Source organism: Mus caroli, unplaced genomic scaffold, assembly GCF_978045245.1.
Source record: "Mus caroli unplaced genomic scaffold, Mus_caroli_1 scaffold_18, whole genome shotgun sequence".
NCBI lineage: Eukaryota > Metazoa > Chordata > Mammalia > Rodentia > Muridae > Mus > Mus caroli.
In genome coordinates this window covers 49,264,795-49,285,726 of record NW_028227273.1, presented here as the reverse complement: position 1 = coordinate 49,285,726, position 20,932 = coordinate 49,264,795, and the positions used below count along the sequence as shown (strand labels likewise).

General features: G+C 51.6%; 1 protein-coding gene across 1 annotated transcript; it reads left to right on the top strand.

The window, feature by feature from the left end:
* Positions 1-6,607: 6,607 nt before the first annotated feature.
* Positions 6,608-19,924, top strand: Aars2 (alanyl-tRNA synthetase 2, mitochondrial). The gene is made up of 22 exons (XM_021149720.3): positions 6,608-6,871; positions 7,309-7,500; positions 8,261-8,406; positions 8,645-8,812; positions 9,190-9,334; positions 13,773-13,918; positions 14,063-14,171; positions 14,522-14,560; positions 14,678-14,789; positions 15,228-15,361; positions 15,737-15,881; positions 16,105-16,277; positions 16,387-16,500; positions 16,598-16,738; positions 16,976-17,113; positions 17,195-17,304; positions 17,433-17,541; positions 17,821-17,943; positions 18,138-18,248; positions 18,781-18,864; positions 18,973-19,083; positions 19,505-19,924. Exons 1-22 carry the CDS (start codon positions 6,644-6,646, stop codon positions 19,667-19,669), a joined length of 2,943 nt encoding a protein of 980 aa, XP_021005379.1. The 5' UTR covers positions 6,608-6,643; the 3' UTR covers positions 19,670-19,924.
* Positions 19,925-20,932: the final 1,008 nt, after the last annotated feature.

The following is a 20,932-nucleotide window of genomic DNA, read 5'->3' as shown; positions in this document are numbered from 1 at the left end:
CTGGACTCCTCTGGAGAGAGGAGAACCAGAGGTATACCCGGACATTAGGCCCTGAATAGACCTGTGTCTAGACTCAAGCCCTCTACTTTACCTTTGCCATTCAAGGTACCATCTAGAAGACTAGCAACAGCATCCCTGGAAACCTGCTTAGAAATACAAGATGCTGGGCTGCTGAGATGGTTAGGTAGGGAAGCATGCTTGCTGCTCAGTCTGACACTCTGGGCCCTGGAGCCCACATACTGGGAAGAGAGGACTGACTCCTGCAAGTTGTCCATTGATTCTAAACACACTCTGTGGCATGTGTACGCCCACATTCATATGATAGATAGATGATAGGCAGACAGACAGATGATAGATGGACATTTAGCAAAGAAAAAAAAAAAAAGGCAAGATCCTGCTAGAACCAGACAGCAATGACTTTTCTTCCCTCTAGAACCCCATCCCAGATCTACCTAACCAGCCAGTGTCTGCATCTGTGTCTGTGTATGTGTGTGCACAGGTATATATATATATACCTGTGTGAGAGAGAGTGAGTTGGGCATTGGGCTATGCACAGACAGGCTAGTCTCCAGTTGAGCTGAGGTCTAAACCCCAGAATGGTGATAATTCACCTATGTGACACGGTAGGCGTTCCCTCATGCTCCTGGAACTCTGGCTTCTGCCTAAGTTACTGCCCCCCCACACCCCCCCACAAGAGAAGCATGGCTAGCAGTCACATAGGCAATGGCCCAAGCTTCTGACCTTTAGGCTAAACTCCTCCCCAGTTACCTAGCAACAGAAAAGATAGCAGCATACTTTAAAGGGGGCTGTTTGGCCCCTCCTCACTCTCTCTTCCTCCTCTCACTCCTCACTTCTCTCACTCCTTTGTTCTCTTGCTCTTACTCTCCTCTCCCCTCACTCTCACTCTCTTACTCTCTCTTTCCCTCTAGTCTTTCTTCTCTCTCTCTCACTTCTCTCATTCCTTTGTTCTCTTACCTCTCACTTCTCTCACTCCTCTCTCTTTGTTTTCTCCTCTCCTCTCTCCCTCTTTCTCTCTAGCCTTCTCTCTCTCTCTCTCTCTCCTTCTACCTTCTCTCTTTCCCCTTGCCTTTCTATAATAAAGCTCTAAAACCACAGACTGTCTCTGCTCATCAAGGCTGTGCTCACTCTCGCCGGTGTGGGAACCTCTCTTCCCTCAGCCCTCTCTCCCACAACCCCAGGCTACAGGGTGTACCCCAGGGCCCCTTTTGGTTTTGGGGGCTGACCCTTGTCCACCCCCTGTCGAGTTGGTCAGAGTCTTGGGTGCCCACCCAGGGCTGAGTGGAAGCGTCTGGCAACCCTATGTCTGCCTGTCCAGAGCATAGGTGGAACTCTGGCTGGCTGGATGTGGGCTATCCTCCCTTCCCCCGGGCTCCTTTTTAGTTCCATATATATATATGCATCTGTCTGGACCTAGAGGTTAACCTTGGGTATTATTTCTCAGGAAACACTCACTTTGTGAGACTCTAGGACTTAGACTAAGATCACTCAAATAGGCTAAGTCTGGCTGGCCAACCAACCCTAGGGAGCCCCCGTCCCACTTTCCAGCACTGGAATGACAGGCACTTGCCACCATGACTAGATCTTTATGAGGGGGCCAGGGAATCAAACCCAGGTCCTTGATCAAGCTTACATGCCAAGCTTCACTGACTGAGATAAATCGTCGGCCTCTAGTATCTGCACCCATAGCCAGAGCTTAGGAGGCCCATTTTTTATATCCCAGGTGAGACAACCCCATAATAACTATATCACCCAGACAGGCCTCTCAGAGACTGAACTTTCAATGTCTAGGCTACGGCCTTGCTAAGAGGAAGTTTGCGGAGCTGGGTTCCCTGCATTGTAAAGGTGAAAAGTCCCTCTCTGTCTTTGTCCATCAGTCCAGGGTAGAATTTATTGACCTTGAGTTCCTGCTCTCAAAGCAAAAGGGGAAACCAGAAAGAGCCTGTTCCATAGGGTGTCATAGGGTGTCACTTCTTTTAAACAAGCCAAACAGAAAGTGAAGGTGTCAAAGACAGCTGCTTTGTACCTTCCGAGATAAGTAGGTCAGGTGGAGACAGAAGAGAATCCCCTTGAGAAGAGAAAACCCCATTCTTTACCAATCATGTAGGCAGCCCTAGGGCAGTGCTCACCAAAGCCCTGCAGAGGAATAAGCAAAAAACTGTCAGCATTTGCATTTTAAACCACAAGGTGAAATTCCTCCAAATACCAAGGCAGCGAAGCAGTTCTCCTGAAAGACCATCCCAGGTTGGTAACTTCCTGTCTGACAAGCTCTTTCCACCTCTGGCTATCTTGGGAATGTACAGACCTTCAGGTTAATTTCTTCATCAGGTGACTGTGCCACATCAAAACTATTGCATTCCGAGCCCCAGCCCAAACCTCTTTGCTTCATGTAGAACATCACATGCAAAGAAAATGATCACTTTTTAACAGCAAGGGCAAATAATAAGAGGGGAAACCTTACTTCTAATAAAAACAACTAAAAAAAGAAATGCATTTCTAAGATCCACGAGACATGGTCCCCAGGTTCAGTTTTAAACAGCCCGGGACAAGCAGCGGAGGTGCCTATTTATTCAGAGTGGACCTGGCCTCCGGGTCCTCCCGGCATCCCTCAATTCTTACCTGTTACTGAGTATAGCTGGCATATCCTGCCCTCCACCCTGAACCCACCAGCCCAGGGGCTGGGCTGTCCATCCGACAGATGCTCCTCCCTACAGAATGCAGACATTTTGGTTAGCTGCCCCTTCTGTACCTTTGGCCTCCTGGCTGCTGTACTTGGTTCCCCTCACTCCCTTCCCCTCCCCATCTCCCCACATGGTTGAGGGTCAGGACCACTTCCCAGATGTGTCTGCCTCTGGCTGTGCTCTCCCCCACATATCTACAATAAACTCTCTCCTCCATCATACCTAGGAGCAATCATGGCCTTTCCTTTCTTTTTTATGTCTTTCTCTCTCTCTCTCTTTCTCTCTCTCTCTCTCTCTCTCTCTCTCTCTCTCTCTCTCTCTCTCTCTCTCTCTCTCTCTCTCTCCCCCCCCCCCTCTCTCTCCCATGAATGAATCTTCAAAATATTAAATGAAAGAGGCCAGCTTCAGGGGCTGCGAGATGGCTCAGCAATTAGGAATGTGTGTTAAATCTGAGTACTGAGAAGAGAAAGACCAGTTCCACAATGATCCGATTAAAGCAAGCTTTATTGAATACTGGCCAGGAAGGTGGACACTGGTTGTTTCTGTATCTGGGATTCCCAAAGAAACGGTGCCAAATTAGATCAGTCAGATGCCTCTAAAGGTAGGAACCCACAGCCTTTGGTACTTCCTGCTTTTGTCCAGTCAGGGGTAAGCACACATCCTGATGTACTTCCTGCCTAGGCTGCTCCCTGACTACATGGAATTAAGCACGACCTTGCAGTTGTGACAACCAGTCTTGTTTAATGAAGTAAAAACTGTGACTTGTTATCTCACATGAACAACAGACAGGCCCCAGCATTTCAGGAAGCTATCTGTCCTTGGGCAAGTGGGGCTTCCAGGTTAACTTTAGCCCTTACACGTGCTTTTTCAGGAAGACCAGAATTCTGTTGCCAGCACCCACATCAGGTGGCTCACGACTGCCTGTACCTCCTCCAGCTCCAGGGGAATTCAACACCTCTGACCTCACCAGGCACCTGAACAAATTCTCTGTCTCTCTCTGTCTCTCTCTGCCTCTCTCTGTCTCTGTCTCTCCTCTCTCTCTGCCTCTCCCTACGTGTGTGTGTGTGTGTGTGTGTGCCCATAATTTTTAAAATATTAAAGAAGCCATTCACAAAAGACAACATACAGTTGAAGCTATTGGTGGAAATGTCCACAATAGGCAAATCTATATAAAAACAAAAAACTGATTAATGGTTTCCTGAGGCTAGGAAGGACCAAAGGACTGGGGAATAAGGATCAAAGAATGCAAGATTGTTTTCTAAGGTAGTCCCAGTGTTCTGGGGGGGGGGGATTTTAGAAATGGCGGTGAATATGCTAAAAGCTTTGTCCACTTGCTGTGGGTGTGCTTTTCTTGTGTATGTGATGGATGTACAGGCACAAGTGTGGGGTGTGAGGACATCCTAGGGTGCTGGTCCTCGCCTCCCACCTCTGAAACATGGTAATTTGCTGGTCATCACTACAATTCGCTGCAATCGCCACCCTGGTTGGCCCACGTGCTTCTTTCTTTCTGGAAATACCTCCTGCCTCACTGTAGGAACATTGAAAAGGTGAATAGGCCTGCCTGGGGATTTGAACTCGAATCTTCACAGTTGTATGAGGAGCACTTTGCCCACTCCACTGACACTCTAGTCTTGTCTTATTTCAATAAAATGACTTTTTGCTGCTTCTTGAAAGAGGCTAGTTCTCCCAGGCTGGCCTCAAGCTCTCTATCTAGCTCAGGATGACCTTGGACTTCCTCCCATCCTCCCGCATCTACCTCTGGAGTGCCGGGGTTACAGGTGCTCTTCACAACGTCCAGCTTATGTAGTTCTGGTGGATGAACGCAGGGCCTCACAGATGCTAGGCAAAGCCCAACTGTTAGCTCTCCAATCCAGGACAGAGAACTAACTAAGGTGCCTATTTAATGGATCAAAGTGGGCCTGACCAGCAGGTTCTCCCAGCATCCCTTAGTCCCTATTTGTTACAGGATATGGCCAGCATATCCTGGCCCCTATCCTAAACTTCTCCAGCCCAGGGGCTGGGCTACCCTTCCCCCAACTACCCTTCCCTATATAACCCAGCCATTTCTGTTACCCAGTCCTTTTGTCTGCCCTTTACCCTCCTGGCCTCTTGGTCTCCTGCCTTTCCCTCATATCTACAAATAAAGACCCACCATACCTAGGAGCAGTCATGGCCTCTTTTTAATTTCATTTTCTTCTTCTTCTTCTTCTTCTTCTTCTTCTTCTTTAATTAACCAATAAAAGCTACATTTTTTGAGACAGGGTCTCTGAGTAGGCCTGGCTGTCTTGCACTCTGTAGCTCAGGCTGCCCTCAAATTCACAGAGAGCCACCTGCCTCTCCTTCCCAAGTGCTGGGCGTAAGTGTGAAAGCCACTATGTGCTGCTTTTGAGTTAGTCTAGAGTACAGATTCGCCACTATAACACAAGAGCAGAGGATCTCCTTCCCCTCTAGCTGGGAAAACGGGCTCATCGCAGTTAGTTAAAGAATTTCAGTGTTTTCTCGAGGTCGCCAATTTCAGAAATCCCCATCTGGCTTCAGGTTTCTGCTCCAAACACCCTGGAGGAAACCAAAAGAGGCAGAGCAACACCTTTAACCTGCATGGAAAAGAGAAGACAGAGGATCACGGGATAGATAGACAGGCTTGTCAGAATTCACTATTGCTATAGAAACTCAAGTCCAAAATAGACTATGTGTTCCCTGAAAAGAAGCTGTGCTTTAAAAGTTCAAAAGACCCAAATAACACACAAAGACTGGCGGTCAAAAGAACCCCTGGCCAAGGCTGTCCTTCTGACCACAAAGACCTCGGTCCTGTAACCTCTAGTGCAGTGGTTCTCAACCTTCCTAGTGCTTCAACCCTTTTAAAACAGTTCCTCATGTTGTGGTGGCCCCTAACCATAGAATTATTTCATTGCTACTTCATAACTGTAATTTTGCTATTGTTACACATCGTAATGTAAATGAATGATATGCAACCCTACGTGGTTGCAACCCACAGGGTGAGAACCACTGCTCGGTTGGGTCTTAAACTTGGCAAATCCCTTTCTCTTCCTAGATCTGCTAACTTTCCCAGACTAAAGGTCAAGCAAGGTCATCACGAGAAACCCGTGAGCTGTCCAGCTGCACCCACAAGGTCTGTTACCATGGAAAGGAAGTCAAGGGAACTGGGCCTGCCAGGACAGGTATCTCTTTTCTCTCAGCAAAATTCAAAGCCTCAGGGCCCTGGGAGGCTCATGGAAAGCCATCGCCACAGCTCTCAGCCAACAGCTTTGTCCTGACCTGTCGACCTGGATTCTCTCATCCCCAAGCAAATTAAAAGACCAAATGTCATTAAGCAATTAATAATGGAGCAGATGCAGTCTGGCTTCTGTGTCTCCACCAGACTCCTGCTCCAAAGAACCTGCTTCAGTCCCTAAGGACAAAGTGGCTCTGCAAACCGAGGGCAGAAGAGGACCTGGCAAGGTCTTAGAGCAGTGCCTGGCACTTACGCAGGGTTCTTGACCACCTCTTGAATACTCATGAGCCCTTGGCACTCTTCAGCCTGGATCAGTACAAACCACACGGCCCACGCACCGAACTGCACCCACACCTGTTCATTTGCAACTCCACAAAATCAATAGCACAACAACCATTACTGCCAGAATACAGATTTTGGAAGCAGAGGCATTGTGTTAATATTGCTACTAACGTTCAAAATACAGCCTAGCATGTAATGATCTTTTTATAATTATCTGTTCAATCCTGGATGAATTAAGGGCCTACTTTGTGCAAAGTGGTATGCTGAGCCGCTCGCTAGGGAAAGAAGTCCCCTTCTTGGGGAACCACTTTCACTAGAAGCTGAGACTTGCCCCCTAAGTCTTCCACCCGCCAGGGGCCGCTGTAGGAAACACTAGGCGTCCTTTCGAACGTCACTCTTGGACCGCGCGAAGCCGTTGCCCGGAGCTAAGATGGCGGTGGCGTTGGCTGCCGCAGCCGGTAAGCTGCGGCGAGCCATTGGGAGGTCGTGCCCATGGCAGCCTTTCTCAACCGAACCCGGTCCACCCCACGGAGCGGCCGTGCGGGACGCCTTCCTGAGCTTCTTCCGAGATCGCCACGGCCACCGGCTCGTGCCCTCCGCTACCGTGAGGCCGCGCGGCGACCCCAGCCTGCTTTTCGTCAATGCAGGCATGAACCAGGTGGGGGCGGGGCCACATTGATCGGGGGCGGAGCTCGGGAGTCAGCCTGAGAAAAGCGCTTCAGGATTGGACCAAAAAAGTGAGGGGCGGAACTCTGAGTGGAAGAGGGGCTGGGTAAAATGGGGTGGGGGCCTGGTTAGGTCTTGGGGAATTAGTTTGGAAACTTGTGGAGAGAAATTAAGTTTATTATCTCTGGATAGCAGCTGTGAAGCCCTGAGGGGCAGGCTCCGAGTGGAAGACTATTTAAATAAATAAAATTCATCCATTAAGTAGACATTTATTGCACTCCTGCTAGGTGCTTGGTAATATTCTTGAAGCTTTGATTCTGTCCAACCACTTCCTTATCTGTAAATTTTACTACTTTGTACTAGGCAGAGTCTCTTGTTTAAGTTCATTTACCTCTTACTCTACCCTTCCCGGCTTTTATGTGCTTCTAGTTCAAGCCCATCTTCCTGGGCACAGTGGATCCACGAAGCGAGATGGCAGGCTTCCGACGTGTTGCTAATAGCCAGAAGTGTGTCAGGGCTGGAGGACGCCATAACGACCTGGAGGATGTGGGCCGTGATCTCTCTCATCATACGTTTTTCGAGATGCTTGGCAACTGGGCTTTCGGGGGTGAATATTTTAAGGCGAGTTTCCAGGGAGCTCTAGAGTTAAAGTCTTTGAACCCTGAGTGCTGGATGTTGTGACCAAGAGCTAAACACAGTGTGTTATAGGGGAGACAGAAAGATGACTCAGTTGGTAAAGTGCTTGTGGATCCCCCAGAACTCGCATTTAAAGTGCAGGCTAACGGTGTGTGCCTATGATGCTGGAATGGCCAGATGGGAGATGGAAACAGATCCCTGAAGAAGTTCACAGACAAGCTAGTCTGGCCTACATCAAAGTCCCAAGCTAATGAGAGACCCTGTTGTAAACAAAAATTAGCTCCTAAGTAAGTCACCCATAGTTGTCCTCTGGCATTCACAAGCACATGTCCACATGTTACAGGTGTGTATACCACACATACACGGGCACACACATACACACACACACACACACGACATCCATTAGGAAAGAATATGCCTCACTTCCCTGATTGAAGGAAGGGGCTGTCTCCTGCTTAATGGCTGTTTAAAAGTTAGCTGAGGCAGGCAGCTGTATTGAGATTGTCATTGGACATAAAGTCCCCAGGGTGTGTGGGTTGAGAGGCTTAAGGAGAAGATGGAATTCATCTGGGTCTGGAAAGAAGGTAGGCTTGTAAGAATGGGGACAGGAAAAACTCAAGGCAGAAATGGACGTGGCCTGATCTGAAACTAGGGTGGGTAGTGGGAATGGTTTTTGTCTTGGTCTCATGACCTTGGGTGGCCCCAATGTCACATCTCTCCACCCCCGCGGTGGTTTTGCCTACAGGAGGAAGCTTGTAGCATGGCCTGGGAACTTCTGACTCAAGTCTACGGGATCCCTGAGGACAGGTTGTGGGTCTCCTACTTCAGTGGTGACTCCCAGACAGGACTGGACCCAGACCTGGAGACCAGAGACATCTGGCTAAGCTTGGGGTAAGTCAGGCCCCTTCTTCTGTCCCCCACTGGCAATGGGAAGAGTGGAAAGCAGACGGTCAGTATAAACCCTCATGAGTTCGGCATGTGCCAGCATGCTGTATGTCGCTCAGCCCTAGGACCCTTCTTCCTGAGCTGGACTTGGGTGAGAGGTTGTCATAGCGGGAGGCAGGGAGGGTGAGGTTGCCAGCTTCTGAGCATGCCAGTCTCCCACCACTTATATGGCTCTCTCCCCCAGAGTGCCTGCCAGCCGTGTGCTCTCCTTCGGACCACAAGAGAACTTCTGGGAGATGGGAGACACTGGGCCTTGTGGGCCTTGTACTGAGATCCACTATGACCTGGCTGGGGACGTGGGAAGCCCCCAGCTGGTAGAGCTTTGGAATCTGGTCTTCATGCAACATTACAGGTAATGGTGGCCATGGCTACCATTAGTTGTTGGCTGAATTTAAACGCTTTTTTAAAAGAAAAACTGATCTAATTTTTGTCCTTGTCCATGACAACCTGGACTAGTTAGCCTGGACTAGTTAGTTACTGATGCTCTCTGGCCTCCTGTCATACAATGGAGTTAAGCTTGGGGAATCCTATGGATTTCTTCTAACGTATCTTGCTTGGCAGGTCTCTCTAAAGACAAAGACTCTGTCTTAGCGGGCATGTCTAGGTCCATCTGCCCTCAGGTCCCTGCTACTCTCACGCCGTGGGTTATCAGGTTTCTGCTGAACTCGAGCACCAGCCTCAGACCTACCAGACTCAGTTGGCCTCACCTTTCACACTTTTCCTGGCCAGAGAGGCAGATGGAAGCCTGCAGCTGCTGCCGCAGCGACATGTAGACACAGGAATGGGCCTGGAAAGGCTGGTGGCCATCCTGCAGGGCAAACGTTCCACCTACGACACTGACCTCTTCTCTCCACTGCTCGACGCCATACACCAGGTGAGCCCCCTTCTGCCTCAGCCCCGTTGTTTTTTTTTATAGTTTTCCAGGTGTGTGTGTCCCCGGTATTGGCATTATAAGCATATGCCACTGTGCCAGCAATTGTACATGGGTTGTAGAGGTCAAAGTTGGGTCCTGGTGCTTGTGAGGTAAACACTCTACTAGCCGAGCCATCTCCCCAGCCCCTCCTCCCCTGGTATTGTTGAGAACTTAAGAGTATTCCCAACATGTGGTGGACAGTACAGACCAAGGACCCCAGGGTATCAAGTCTACTGCTGCCTGATGCCCTCACTCTTCCCCTCATCCATTCAAAATGTGCATGTGTCCTTTATGAAAGGTTCTGGGCGTGGGGCTCAAGTGGACACTGAGGCAGATCGTCTATTTGGGTAAAAAAGTTATTAAAAGATTTATTAACTTCACAGTCAGGAGCATGGCAGGACTCTGAAGAGAGTTCAGGCCCCAACACCATTCTCCAAGGCTGAGTGAGGGTCCTTTCTTAAGAGGTCTTAGAGGAAGGCAAAGGCCTTCATCCCACGTAGTTGATAAGTAATCCACAGCATAGTCCTGTATCCCAGAGGAGGAATATGCTTCTCAGAGAATGTCAGGACATCATGAAAAAGGCACATCTGTTTGACTGCATCCACTATACTGTTAGCCCTCTAGTGTCCTGGAGTCTGGTGTCCTGAGCCTGTAGACCGACTCGGGAAATTAAGAGTAACAGCTGCCACTCTCCTGGCATCTAGGCACATGAGGAGTCTAGTGTGTTAGGGGAGATAGAATAGGGCTTTTGGTAGAGGGCCTACCATTTTCTTTAAGGTGGCAATAAGAAAGAGGTTGCTGCAGGTGGGTGTGGCTTAACTTGCTTCCCTCATCCAAAACCTTTATGCTTGGTACAGAGGCTCAAATAGAAAAGATATGGAGATATCTGTGTGTGTGTGTGTATCTGTCTGTCTGTCTGTCTATATCGCGTGTATGTGTCTGTGTGTATATTTATCTGTCTGTGTATGTCATGTGTATATGTCTGTCTGTATGTGTGTCTGTGAGCATGTAAGTGTCATGTGTGTCTCTGTGTGTGTCTGTGTATACCCACAGAGACCAGAAGAAGGCATCAGACCACCTGCAGCTGGAGTCACAGGTGGTTGTGAGCCACCCAGTGTGGGTGCTAGGAACCAAACTCAGGCCCTCGGGAAAAGCAGCAAGCATTCTTCATCTCTCCGGCTCCTACCTAATGTGTTGCTTTTAACAGCACTGTTTGAAAAGTCTTTACAAACACAAGTTCTATCTCTAGGTGGCTTCAGTTTTATCAATTGTCCTGAAGTTTCTTGGCTCTCAGCCAACAGGAAGTGTAAATTAGATCCTAAGCTAGGGACCTCCTTTTCCTTTCTGGGCCCTTCTAGTAATTCCTGCTTTTGGGGGAAGACAGCCAGGTAGCTGAGGTCGAATCCTATGAGATGCGGGTGGAGCCCATGCCCCAAGAGCTCTTTTCCTGGGTAGCACACCAGTGTAGTAAGGCTCCTGACATCCGGTTCAGGAGTCTGTGGGCCGTGGCACAGGCCAGGCCACCTTTCCTGGGTCATTTTCTTAGTATCCCATGAGCTCATCCAAACATCCACGGTTGGGTATGAGGCAGTTCTACCTCTAGGCATTGGTTGACTGTCAGCCTGGGACAGCATGGGTAGCTAAGCTATGTGCTATCCTCTGGCTAGCTGGCTCCAGCTCAGGCCTGTCCTCATCCCAGCTCAGCAAGGATCCAAGAAGGAAGACAGAAGTGAGGTATCCTTCCGTTATATTTCTTTTTCTTTTTTGAGATAGGCCTTCTTGGATCCCAGACTGGCCTCAGACTTGCTGAATAGCCAGGGGTGACCTCGATACTCTTGCTTCCAGATCATAAATTCTGGTATAACAGGCCTGCAACACCACACTCAGATTCCTTTCTCCTGTATTCTGCTAGCCAGAAAAAGTCACTGGCCCAGAGATAGGGAAAGTTCAGGCTCAAGAGATAGGGAAATAGATGTTACCTGTTGATGGAAAGCAGCTTTAAAATCCTATGGCTAAGTGGCCTGTGCTGGGGGGAAAGGACAGTTTTACAGATAGTCTCCTGCAAAGAAGATAGCCGGAGTCACATCTTATGGGGTCTTGAAGTCCAAAGTGAGGCTTTTATTCTGTGCCCGGGGAGAAAGGCTCGGGTGGAGGGGATGCAGGAGCTGTCAAGCATCCTCCCACAGGGAGGATGAGCCAGAGCCAGATCCCAACAAAAGCCAGAGAGCCACTGCTCCAAGTTATTAATCCAGGAGGAAACCAGCGCAGGGTGCAGGTTAGATGGTGGCTGAAGAGTGGACACTATCAAAGAAACAAGATATCTCACCGAAGTGATCCATCAATGGGTGGGTCTGGGGGAATGGCTTAAGCAGCATAGGGAGTGGCAGATTAAGTAGCATGCTGTGGCATGTTTGAGTGTATACCAGCTTCCTCTATTCCCACTCCCTGACCCCTGACCGTCACCTCTAGGAAGATCAGAGAGGCAAACAGCGCAGGGCGGGGGGGGGGGGGGAGTCATACCAGCCTGCCCCCAGACTTCACATCTGCTCCAGATAGATAGATAGATAGATAGATAGATAGATAGATAGATAGATAGATAGATATAGATAGATGTTTGGGTTTGTTTGTTTGTTTTTTAATTAAACAGTCTCATGTATTCTAAGCTGCCCTTGAACTTGCCAGGTAGCCAAGGATGGCTTTGAACTCCTGAGCCTCCCACCTTTTCCTTCCAAGTTCTGGGGTTACTGGACTAGATCTCTGTGCCCAGTTTTATGCAGTGCTAGGGGGTTAAACACAGGGCTACATGCATGTAAAGTAAGCATTCTGTCAACTGAGTCACATTCCCAAACCCTTTTCTTCTTCTTTAAAGCAAGTGTGAGGCCAGGCATGTGCAAGCCAGTCTCTGAGTTCAAGGCCTGCTTGGTCTGCATAGCAAGTTCTAGGTCAGCTAGGGGTATGTCATAAGACCCTGTCTTAATAAATCAATAAAAAATAAAGTAAGCAACAGTGATAGCACCTTCTAGAGAAGTTGTTTTAGGGATGGGTGGTGTTTTAGGACTTCTATAGCCATAATAAACACCATGACTTAAGCAAGTTGGTGAGAAAAGGATTTATTTCAGTTACATTTCTATATCATAGTCACTTCAATGGAAGTCAGGGCAGGAACTGAAGCAAAGGCTATGGTGGAGAGCTGCTTACAAGCTTGCTCACTGTGACTTGTTCAGCCTGTTTCTTGTTTTTCGAGACAGGTTTCTCTGTGTAGCCCTGGCTGCCCTGGAACTCACTTTGTAGACCAGGCTGGCCTCGGACTAGAAATCCGCCTGCCTCTGCCTCCCGAGTGCTGGGATTAAAGGCGTGCGTCACCACGCCCTGCATTCAGCCTGTTTCTTATAGGACCCAGGACCACCACCAGCAGCCTAGGAATTGCTCTGCCCACAGTGGGCTGGGTCCTCCCACATCCATCATTAATCAAGTAAATAACACCGCAGGCTTGCCCACAGGACAGTACGGTGAGACAGTTTCTCAGTGGGGATTCCTTTTTCCAAGATGACACTAGCTTGTGTCACGTTGACACAAACCCAGCCAGCAGAGATGGGGTGTGCTTCAGGGATGCTCTGACCATGGAAACTGAGCAGGTGATGGCCACTGTGGGCCTTTTAATACTCAGCACTAGCCCCACAAGGTCCAGGGAGTCCTATGCCACCGTTGGCTTTTCCAAAAGGCCATCCTGTTGCTTTGGGGGTTGGATTTGTTTGGGTTTTTTAAGTTGTTTTTGTTGTTGTTGTTCATTTTGTTTTGTTTTGTTTTGTTGGTTTTTGTATTTGATTTTTTTCAAGACAGGGCCTCTCTGTATAGCTCTGGCCATGCTCTAATTTGCTCTGTATACTAGGTTGGTCTCAAACTCAGAGATCTGCCTGCCTCTGCCTCTCCAGTGCTGGGAAGACCATTCTAGGCATTGCTTACTACTCTGGTTGTGGCGAGAACCTGGGAGAGTGGAACCTAAAAATGAGGCAGACAGATGCAATAACCAACTTTATTCAGAGTATCAGACAATTTATTGATAAAACGAATCACCTTCTTGCAAGAGTAGGGGGTCACAGTCGCAAGTGTGCAACCCACATGTGACCAAACCATTTTTTCTATAGAGGAGTATGAATAACAGTGGGAGTAAACTCACTCCTATCCACTACCCCTTGAGGAGCATGAAAACACGTTCCAAGAACAGCTCTTGTGTTTTGAAGAAACTAGGGTCACATTTGTCTTGATTTCTTGGAGTTTTCTCACGAGTGCAGCGTTCGTTCCTACAGGATGTGGTGGTCAGTTTTATGGCTGAGGACAAGCATGTACCTGGGCCAGGTCAGGCAGACCCAACACCTGTGGCTACTCTCCTGCTTTACAGAGCTGCGGGGCTCCCCCTTACTCTGGCCGGGTAGGGGCAGCAGATGAGGGCCGGATAGACACAGCGTACCGAGTGGTAGCCGATCACATCCGCACACTCAGTGTCTGCATTGCTGACGGTGTCTCCCCGGGGATGTCAGGTGCCCCGTGAGTAAGGGCAGGGCTGGGAGGGGAGGAAATGGGGAGGTGAAGTCAGGTCAAGAGCTCAGAGGGAATAGGCAAGCATCCCACTCCCCGTATTGCTGGCTGGATGATGCTAGGCGGTCACGTCTGTGCTCTGAAACCCTCCAGGCTCGTTCTCCGTCGGATTCTCCGCCGAGCTGTGCGCTATTCCACAGAGGTCTTGCAGGCACCACCTGGTTTTCTAGGCAGCCTGGTGCCAGTGGTGGTAGAGACACTGGTAAGTAGAGAACCTTCTCCTTTCTGCAGGCCCTCTGAGCCCTTGGGAGCCTACCACTGAGCCCCAGCTGTGCCCACCCTCACTGTCCAGTCCTGCACCCCATCAAGGAGGCTGAGAGAGCTGGTCTTGCTCAAAAAAAGCAGGGGGACCTTGGAAGGACATTCATTCAGGGTGCTGGACCTTTGACCTCAGAGTTCCCTTCCACTTATATGCCTACCCCACTGGGAAGTCACTTCCTTATTTGAGTCCCTCCCCAGTTCTCAAAGCATCTGAGCCCCCTGGGCAGGTGTCCCTTGATGCCAGTACGGAGGAAGGGTGGGCTGTTTATCTCTTCTCTCCCACACCCCTAGGGATCTGCTTATCCCGAACTTGAGAAGAACTCAGTCAAGGTATTGATCTAGGTGGGGAGGGTGGGTGGGGGCGGGGAGGCTGCCCGAGAGTTGTAGGGAGAAGCCCCATCGTCTCCAAGGTAACCCAGATCCACTCCCTGCCCTGCCTCCGTTCAGATAGCCAGCCTGGTGTCAGAGGATGAGGCAGCCTTCCTGGCCTCCCTGCAGCGAGGCCGGCGGATCATCGATCGCACCGTCAAGCGCCTGGGCCCTTCTGATTTGTTCCCTGGTGAGTTGGGAACCTGGCCAAAGCAAAGGGATTCTCAGGCTCGCCAGGGTGAGCGGAGGCCCAGAGCTTTTGGCCTACCAGGGACTTCAGACTCACACACCCCGCCCCCAGTCCCAGTCCCAGCTTCTGCCAGAAGTTTCTCCCAGTTGCTTTAAACCTGAGCACCACAGGAACCCTGCCCTGCCACCCCCTCTCCCAACCACCCACCCCCCCCAGCCCTTCTTACCAAAGTCAGCTTCATGCTTAAACTGAGACCACCAAAATGCATTGAGTTCTCATCTTTATCCGACCTTGGAACCTGAAGTTTCAAAGTTTCAAGATGGCTCCTCACACACTAGAGGGGTTCGTGTGGCTGAAAAAAACCCTAAGCTGGCTTACTTCCTTCTCTTCCCTTTGATCTGCCACTCCCACCCTCAACCCTCTGCTCTGTTTCCTCAGCCGAAGTGGCCTGGTCATTGTCGCTGTCTGGGAATCTGGGGATTCCCCTGGACCTGGTGGAGCTGATGCTGGAGGAGAAGGAGGTGAAGCTGGACACAGCAGGAGTGGAGCAGCTAGCCAAGAAGGAGGCTCAGGTACAGGCCGCCAGGCTCGGCAGTGACCCGGCCATTCCTCCCTCAGCCCTTAGAGGTAAGGAGACAGAACCACGGGCCCTGCTCGGTCTATAGAGAGGAGCATCAGCTCCAGTGACCAAACAGAAGCAGAAGAAAGGGCCAGGGGTGCTTGTGGGCAGAGACCTGACCCTGAGGCCCCTGGCCTGTCTAAATTACTAGTCACCTAAGATAGCTCTCTAGAGGTCAGCAAACCCCCTTAAGGTCTCATTCCACGCAAGCTGCAGGGTCCACAGAGACAGGGCTTTCAAAGGCTCAAGTCCTATCCCATGGAGTTCTCTGTGCACCTGGCACCCCCTCAACACCTCCCTGACACACCCACACACGATTGTATTGCAGCACCGGGCCCAGCAGGCAGAGGCAGATCAGGAGGACCGATTGTGTCTTGATGTCCACGCACTGGAGGAGCTGCACCGTCAAGGCATACCCCCAACTGATGACAGCCCCAAGTATAACTATTCTCTTCACCCCAACGGGGATTACGGTGAGAACCTAGACCCAGGCTGGTAGGCACAAGCTTACCTGACCTTGACTGGGAAGGAGAGAAATGATAGCCACCAGCCTCTTGCATTGCCCAAAGTATCCAGCAGGGGTCTCTACCTCCTTCATCTGGAAATGCCTTCTCCTTCACCCTCTAAAGCCTCATCCCAAACCCATCATCACATCCCTGGGGCCCTAACACTGATAAATCCTTCTGCTTCCGGCAGAGTTTGGCCTCTGTGAGGCCCGGGTGTTACAGCTGTATTCAGAGACTGGGACGGCCGTGGCCTCCGTGGGAGCAGGCCAGCGCTGTGGCCTCCTATTAGACAGAACCAACTTCTACGCTGAACAAGGGGGTCAGGCTTCAGACCGAGGCTACCTTGTCCGTACAGGGCAGCAGGTGAGCGTCAGACACCCCGGGGATGGCTCCCGTGGGAGGCAGATGTGAGGCCACACCAGTGGCGAGACATGACCACAAGCAGTTGTCTGACTACCTCCTCTCTCCCCAGGATGTGTTGTTCCCTGTGGCCGGGGCTCAGCTCTGTGGGGGTTTTATCCTGCATGAGGCCATGGCTCCCGAGCACCTACAGGTGGGGGATCAAGTGCAGCTGTATGTAGATACGGTAAGGCGCCTACTCCGGCCGCTCTTGATGTCTTGTAGCCCCACCCCCACCCCTCCCCGGCCCTCCCCCAGGACCCTGGGTAACAAAAGTGTTCCAGGCCTGGCGAATGGGTTGCATGGTGAAGCACACGGCCACCCACCTGCTGAGCTGGGCCCTTCGGCAGACCCTCGGACCGACCACCGAGCAGCGGGGCTCCCATCTCAACCCCGAGCGGCTGCGCTTTGACGTGGCCACCCAGGTGAGCTGGACACAGAAAGACGGACGGACTTTATGGGAAGTGACATGCTCCAAGACAGACTAGGATCGACCAGTGTCAAGGACCCGGGGCTATGGGTCAGTACCACGGTACTGTTCCTTGGACCCTCATCTCAGCAAGGCCACCCTATTCAGGACAGTACTTTCACCTCCAGCTACTCCTCACCTTGTGGGCAGAAGCAGTTACCAAACCTGTCGCTCTGTGTCCCCACCCTCCCAGACCCCACTGACCACAGAGCAGCTACGGACGGTAGAGAGCTACGTGCAGGAAGTCGTGGGGCAGGATAAGCCTGTGTTCATGGAGGAAGTGCCCCTGGCACACACTGCCCGCATCCCCGGCCTTCGCTCACTGGATGAGGTGAGTCGTAGACGGTAATCCCGGAAGGCTTCCCTTGTCCGTTGCAGGCAGCTGATGGCCCTTGCCCCGCCTTCCTCTCAGGTGTACCCAGACCCCGTCCGGGTGGTGTCCGTTGGGGTTCCTGTTGCCCACGCACTGGGGCCAGCCTCCCAGGCTGCAATGCACACCTCCGTGGAGCTGTGCTGTGGGACGTGAGTCACTCTTGGGTCACCCTGCCCCTGAGCCCTGGATCCTCGTCCTCCCTTAACCTTGGCAGCCACCATCCCTTGCTTTGGGCTCGGACTTCTCCCTTATCACCCCTTCCCCTGCCTTCCTCTAGGCACCTGCTAAGTACTGGGGCCGTGGGGGACTTGGTGATCATTGGGGATCGGCAGCTGGTCAAGGGCATCACTCGCCTACTGGCCATTACTGGGGAGCAGGCCCAACAGGTTAGAATACTAGAAGCCCTGGAGACTTCTGAATGGAGGGTTGGGGGTGGAGGGGTGAGGGGAGCACACAGCTGACACCCAGGCTCAGCAATGCCCAGTGGTAACACACACTGCTGGGATGTAGCATCTGCCGGCAGCTAGCAGCAGCTAATTTAGGCCTGGTTCCTTGACTGGCCCCAACCAGCAAACATTTCTAATACTACCCAGACTGTAGTGAGGTGTGAGACCCTGTCCTAGGAGAGTGACTGTATGCCTTCACGTTCTTGTCCCCTCCCATAGGCCCGAGAGGTAGGCCAGAGCCTGTCTCAGGAGGTGGAAGCAGCCAGCGAGCGACTAAGTCGGGGCAGCCGAGACCTGCCAGAAGCTCACCGGCTATCTAAGGACATAGGACGTCTCACCGAGGTCAGGGGCCACCCTCACCACTCCAGTCCCTACCCTCCACTGGCCGTGTCCCCTCCTCTGTCCCTTCCTGGACCCTTCCTGTCCCTCCCAGCCTTCCAGCCGGTCTAGATGTTTGTCTTCAGGGTAGGTATAGTGTCCGCCCTGGCACTGTCAGTCAGGAGAAGGGCAAGGGTGACACACGGCTCTGACCATAGGTAGTAGAGTCTGCTGTGATACCTCAGTGGCAACGGCAGGAGCTGCAGACCACACTAAAGATGCTACAGCGCCGTGCCAACACTGCCATCCGGAAACTGGAGAAGGGCCAGGTAAGAGGAGGTCAGCCATGCCCAGTACTTGTGGACATCACCTCGCTCACCCTAGGAAGCTTCCAGAACTGGGATAGAAGTCAGCTGCAGGATCCTACTTGGTGTGCTCCCATGTCCCTTATCACCAAGCCACTCCCCACCTCTGCCTGGCCACAGCTCCTACCCCTCCACCACCACCACCCCACCTGCCACCATTCCCATTAGGCAGCCTCCTGATTCAAATGTTGTTCAGTCTTAATTGCTCCTTGACTGCTAGTTCCTGGTCCCCTCCCCGGCCATCTGCGCCATCTGGTCTTCCTCCTCTCACCTTCAGCAACTGTTATAGGGCCCTGTGACAGAATAGAAGAGCCAAGGCAGTCACAGAAGGTCACAGATGGGACCCAAGAAAACAGGCCATGCCAGGCAGAGCCCCTGCCACATCTCCTCAGAGTTAATGGCATTTATAGAGAGAGCAGGGGAGGGAGAGAGGGAGGGGCTGTTTGGGTCTCAGCTCACACATGGAGCATTCATCCCTGGCCCCTCTGCCCCACAGGCTACAGAGAAATCCCAGGAGCTGTTGAAACGACACTCGGAGGGGCCTCTGATTGTGGACACTGTCTCTGCCGAGTCCCTCTCAGTGAGTGCCCATGCAGTGACCTGCCTGGGGCCTGCAGAAGGTCAAATCCTGCCTTGGGAGGTCCCGGGCCTCTGGGGAGTGGTGGGTCACTGTGTCACCCTCATACAGGTGCTGGTAAAGGTCGTGCGGCAGCTGTGCAAACAGGCCCCCAGCATATCCGTGCTGCTGCTCAGCCCCCAGCCCACTGGCAGTGTCCTGTGTGCCTGCCAGGTGGCCCAGGTAAGAGGGTCCCAAGAACCCACCTGAAGTGGCCCATGCCTAGCTGTTTCCACCTCTTTTATTCTTCCAGACAGGAGATATAGGGTACAGGGAGATAACCTATGACAGGAATAGAGGCAGTCTCTCCTCATCCCTAAAGATGCCCCCTTCCCTTTCCCAGAAGGCATTGTGAAATTCCTTAGTCACCTGCCTCAAGGCCCCAGTTCCTTGCAAACAAGTCTCAGACGCTCATCACTTCCATACGTATTCCCAGTCCAGCTCGCTCCTAATTGCCTCACCAAATGCCCCTTCCCTGGGCCCAGCCCGGGAGAGGGTACTCATGGCTGGTGGCTGCATCCTTGAGGGTCCATCGAATGGGTAAAGGCAGTGAGGACTATTCCACATAGCTTCTTCCCCTTGTGATTCTCTCCCCCACCCCCAGGGTGCCACGCCCACCTTCACAGCTGAAGCCTGGGCACTGGCTGTGTGCAGCCACATGGGAGGCAAGGCATGGGGCTCCAGAGTGGTAGCTCAGGGGACTGGACACACGGCTGACCTGGAGGCCGCCCTCGGGACAGCCCGAGCTTACGCACTCAGCCAGCTCTGACGAGGCCCACCCAGGACACAGAGAAACAAGAGGCAGGCAAGCATCTGGAGCCCTCATGGAACCACAGAGCTTTCCTGGAGGCTGAGGCAGAGGACCAGCAGCCGGGAGCCAGGAATCTGAGCCAAAGAAGGCCACCCGGGCCACCAGGAGACTGTAGGAAACAAAAGCCAACTGAGAGGCAGCAACCTCAACAGATGTGAAGACCCGGGCTGCTGGAGCCGGGAGCAGCTAATAAAAGTCTTCCACAGGACTGGAGACTTGGCTCAGTGGTTAAGAGCACTTGTTGTTCGTAGAAAGGACCCAGGTTCCGTTCCCAGCATCCACATGGAGGCTCCCTACCTCCTCACACACCAGAAATACATGTGGTACACAGACACCTATACACAATAATACAATAATTTGGTGTGTGTGTGTGTGTGTGTGTGTGTTTAAGTGTTTCACAAAGGATCGGAAGTTCTAGAGGATTCTGTCTTTGGAAAAAGAGTGGCCTGTTCAGCCATTTAAAGTGCCCTGTGTGCTTCCAGAGGCCCAGGTTCAGCTCCTAGGACCCACGTTTGACTCACAGTCACTTCAAACTCCAGCAGCAGCGCATCCATTGCCTTTTTCTGGATCTGCGACCCCTGCAAATATGTGGCATACACAGAGGAAAAAGTGCCCCTCCTCCACGTGGCATGAGTACCCCATCTGTAATCTGACCACTCTCCCTAGTAGAAAAGCGCCTGGTACCTCAACCTGGGCCATCCAAGCACACATGTTCAGAGGGTCAGGATTGGCTGGATACCAAGAAAAGTCTCTTGGCTATCAAGACCCAGAGATGTCATGTGAAAATCAGACCAGTGGGGCACACACCCCTGGTGCCATTTGTTACTAACAAACGACTAAAGTAAAGCCAAGACAGCTCACTAATGCTCTGAGAAACGGCCTGGTCCACTGACAAGTGATGAGGACCAGATGTAACAGCTTTCCCCTTATGGAACCTGCTTCCAGGGGAAGCCACAGAATTGGGGGGGGGCATCAAAAATGAGGAATGGAAAGAATGGGAACAAGAAGACACCGTTGGTATCACTATCTCTGGGAAGAGTGTCTAAGGTACGGGTGTGAGCCTTGAGGAAATCTAAGGGAGGTGTTTGAGCTGAAGGAACGAACAGCGGGTGAGGCCACGGGCAGTCAAACCAGTGATGGGCTTTTCTTGCTGAGATAGGCTCTCCATGTATAGCTCTGTTTGGTTGGCCTGGAACCCCCTGTGTGGGCCAGGCTGATCTC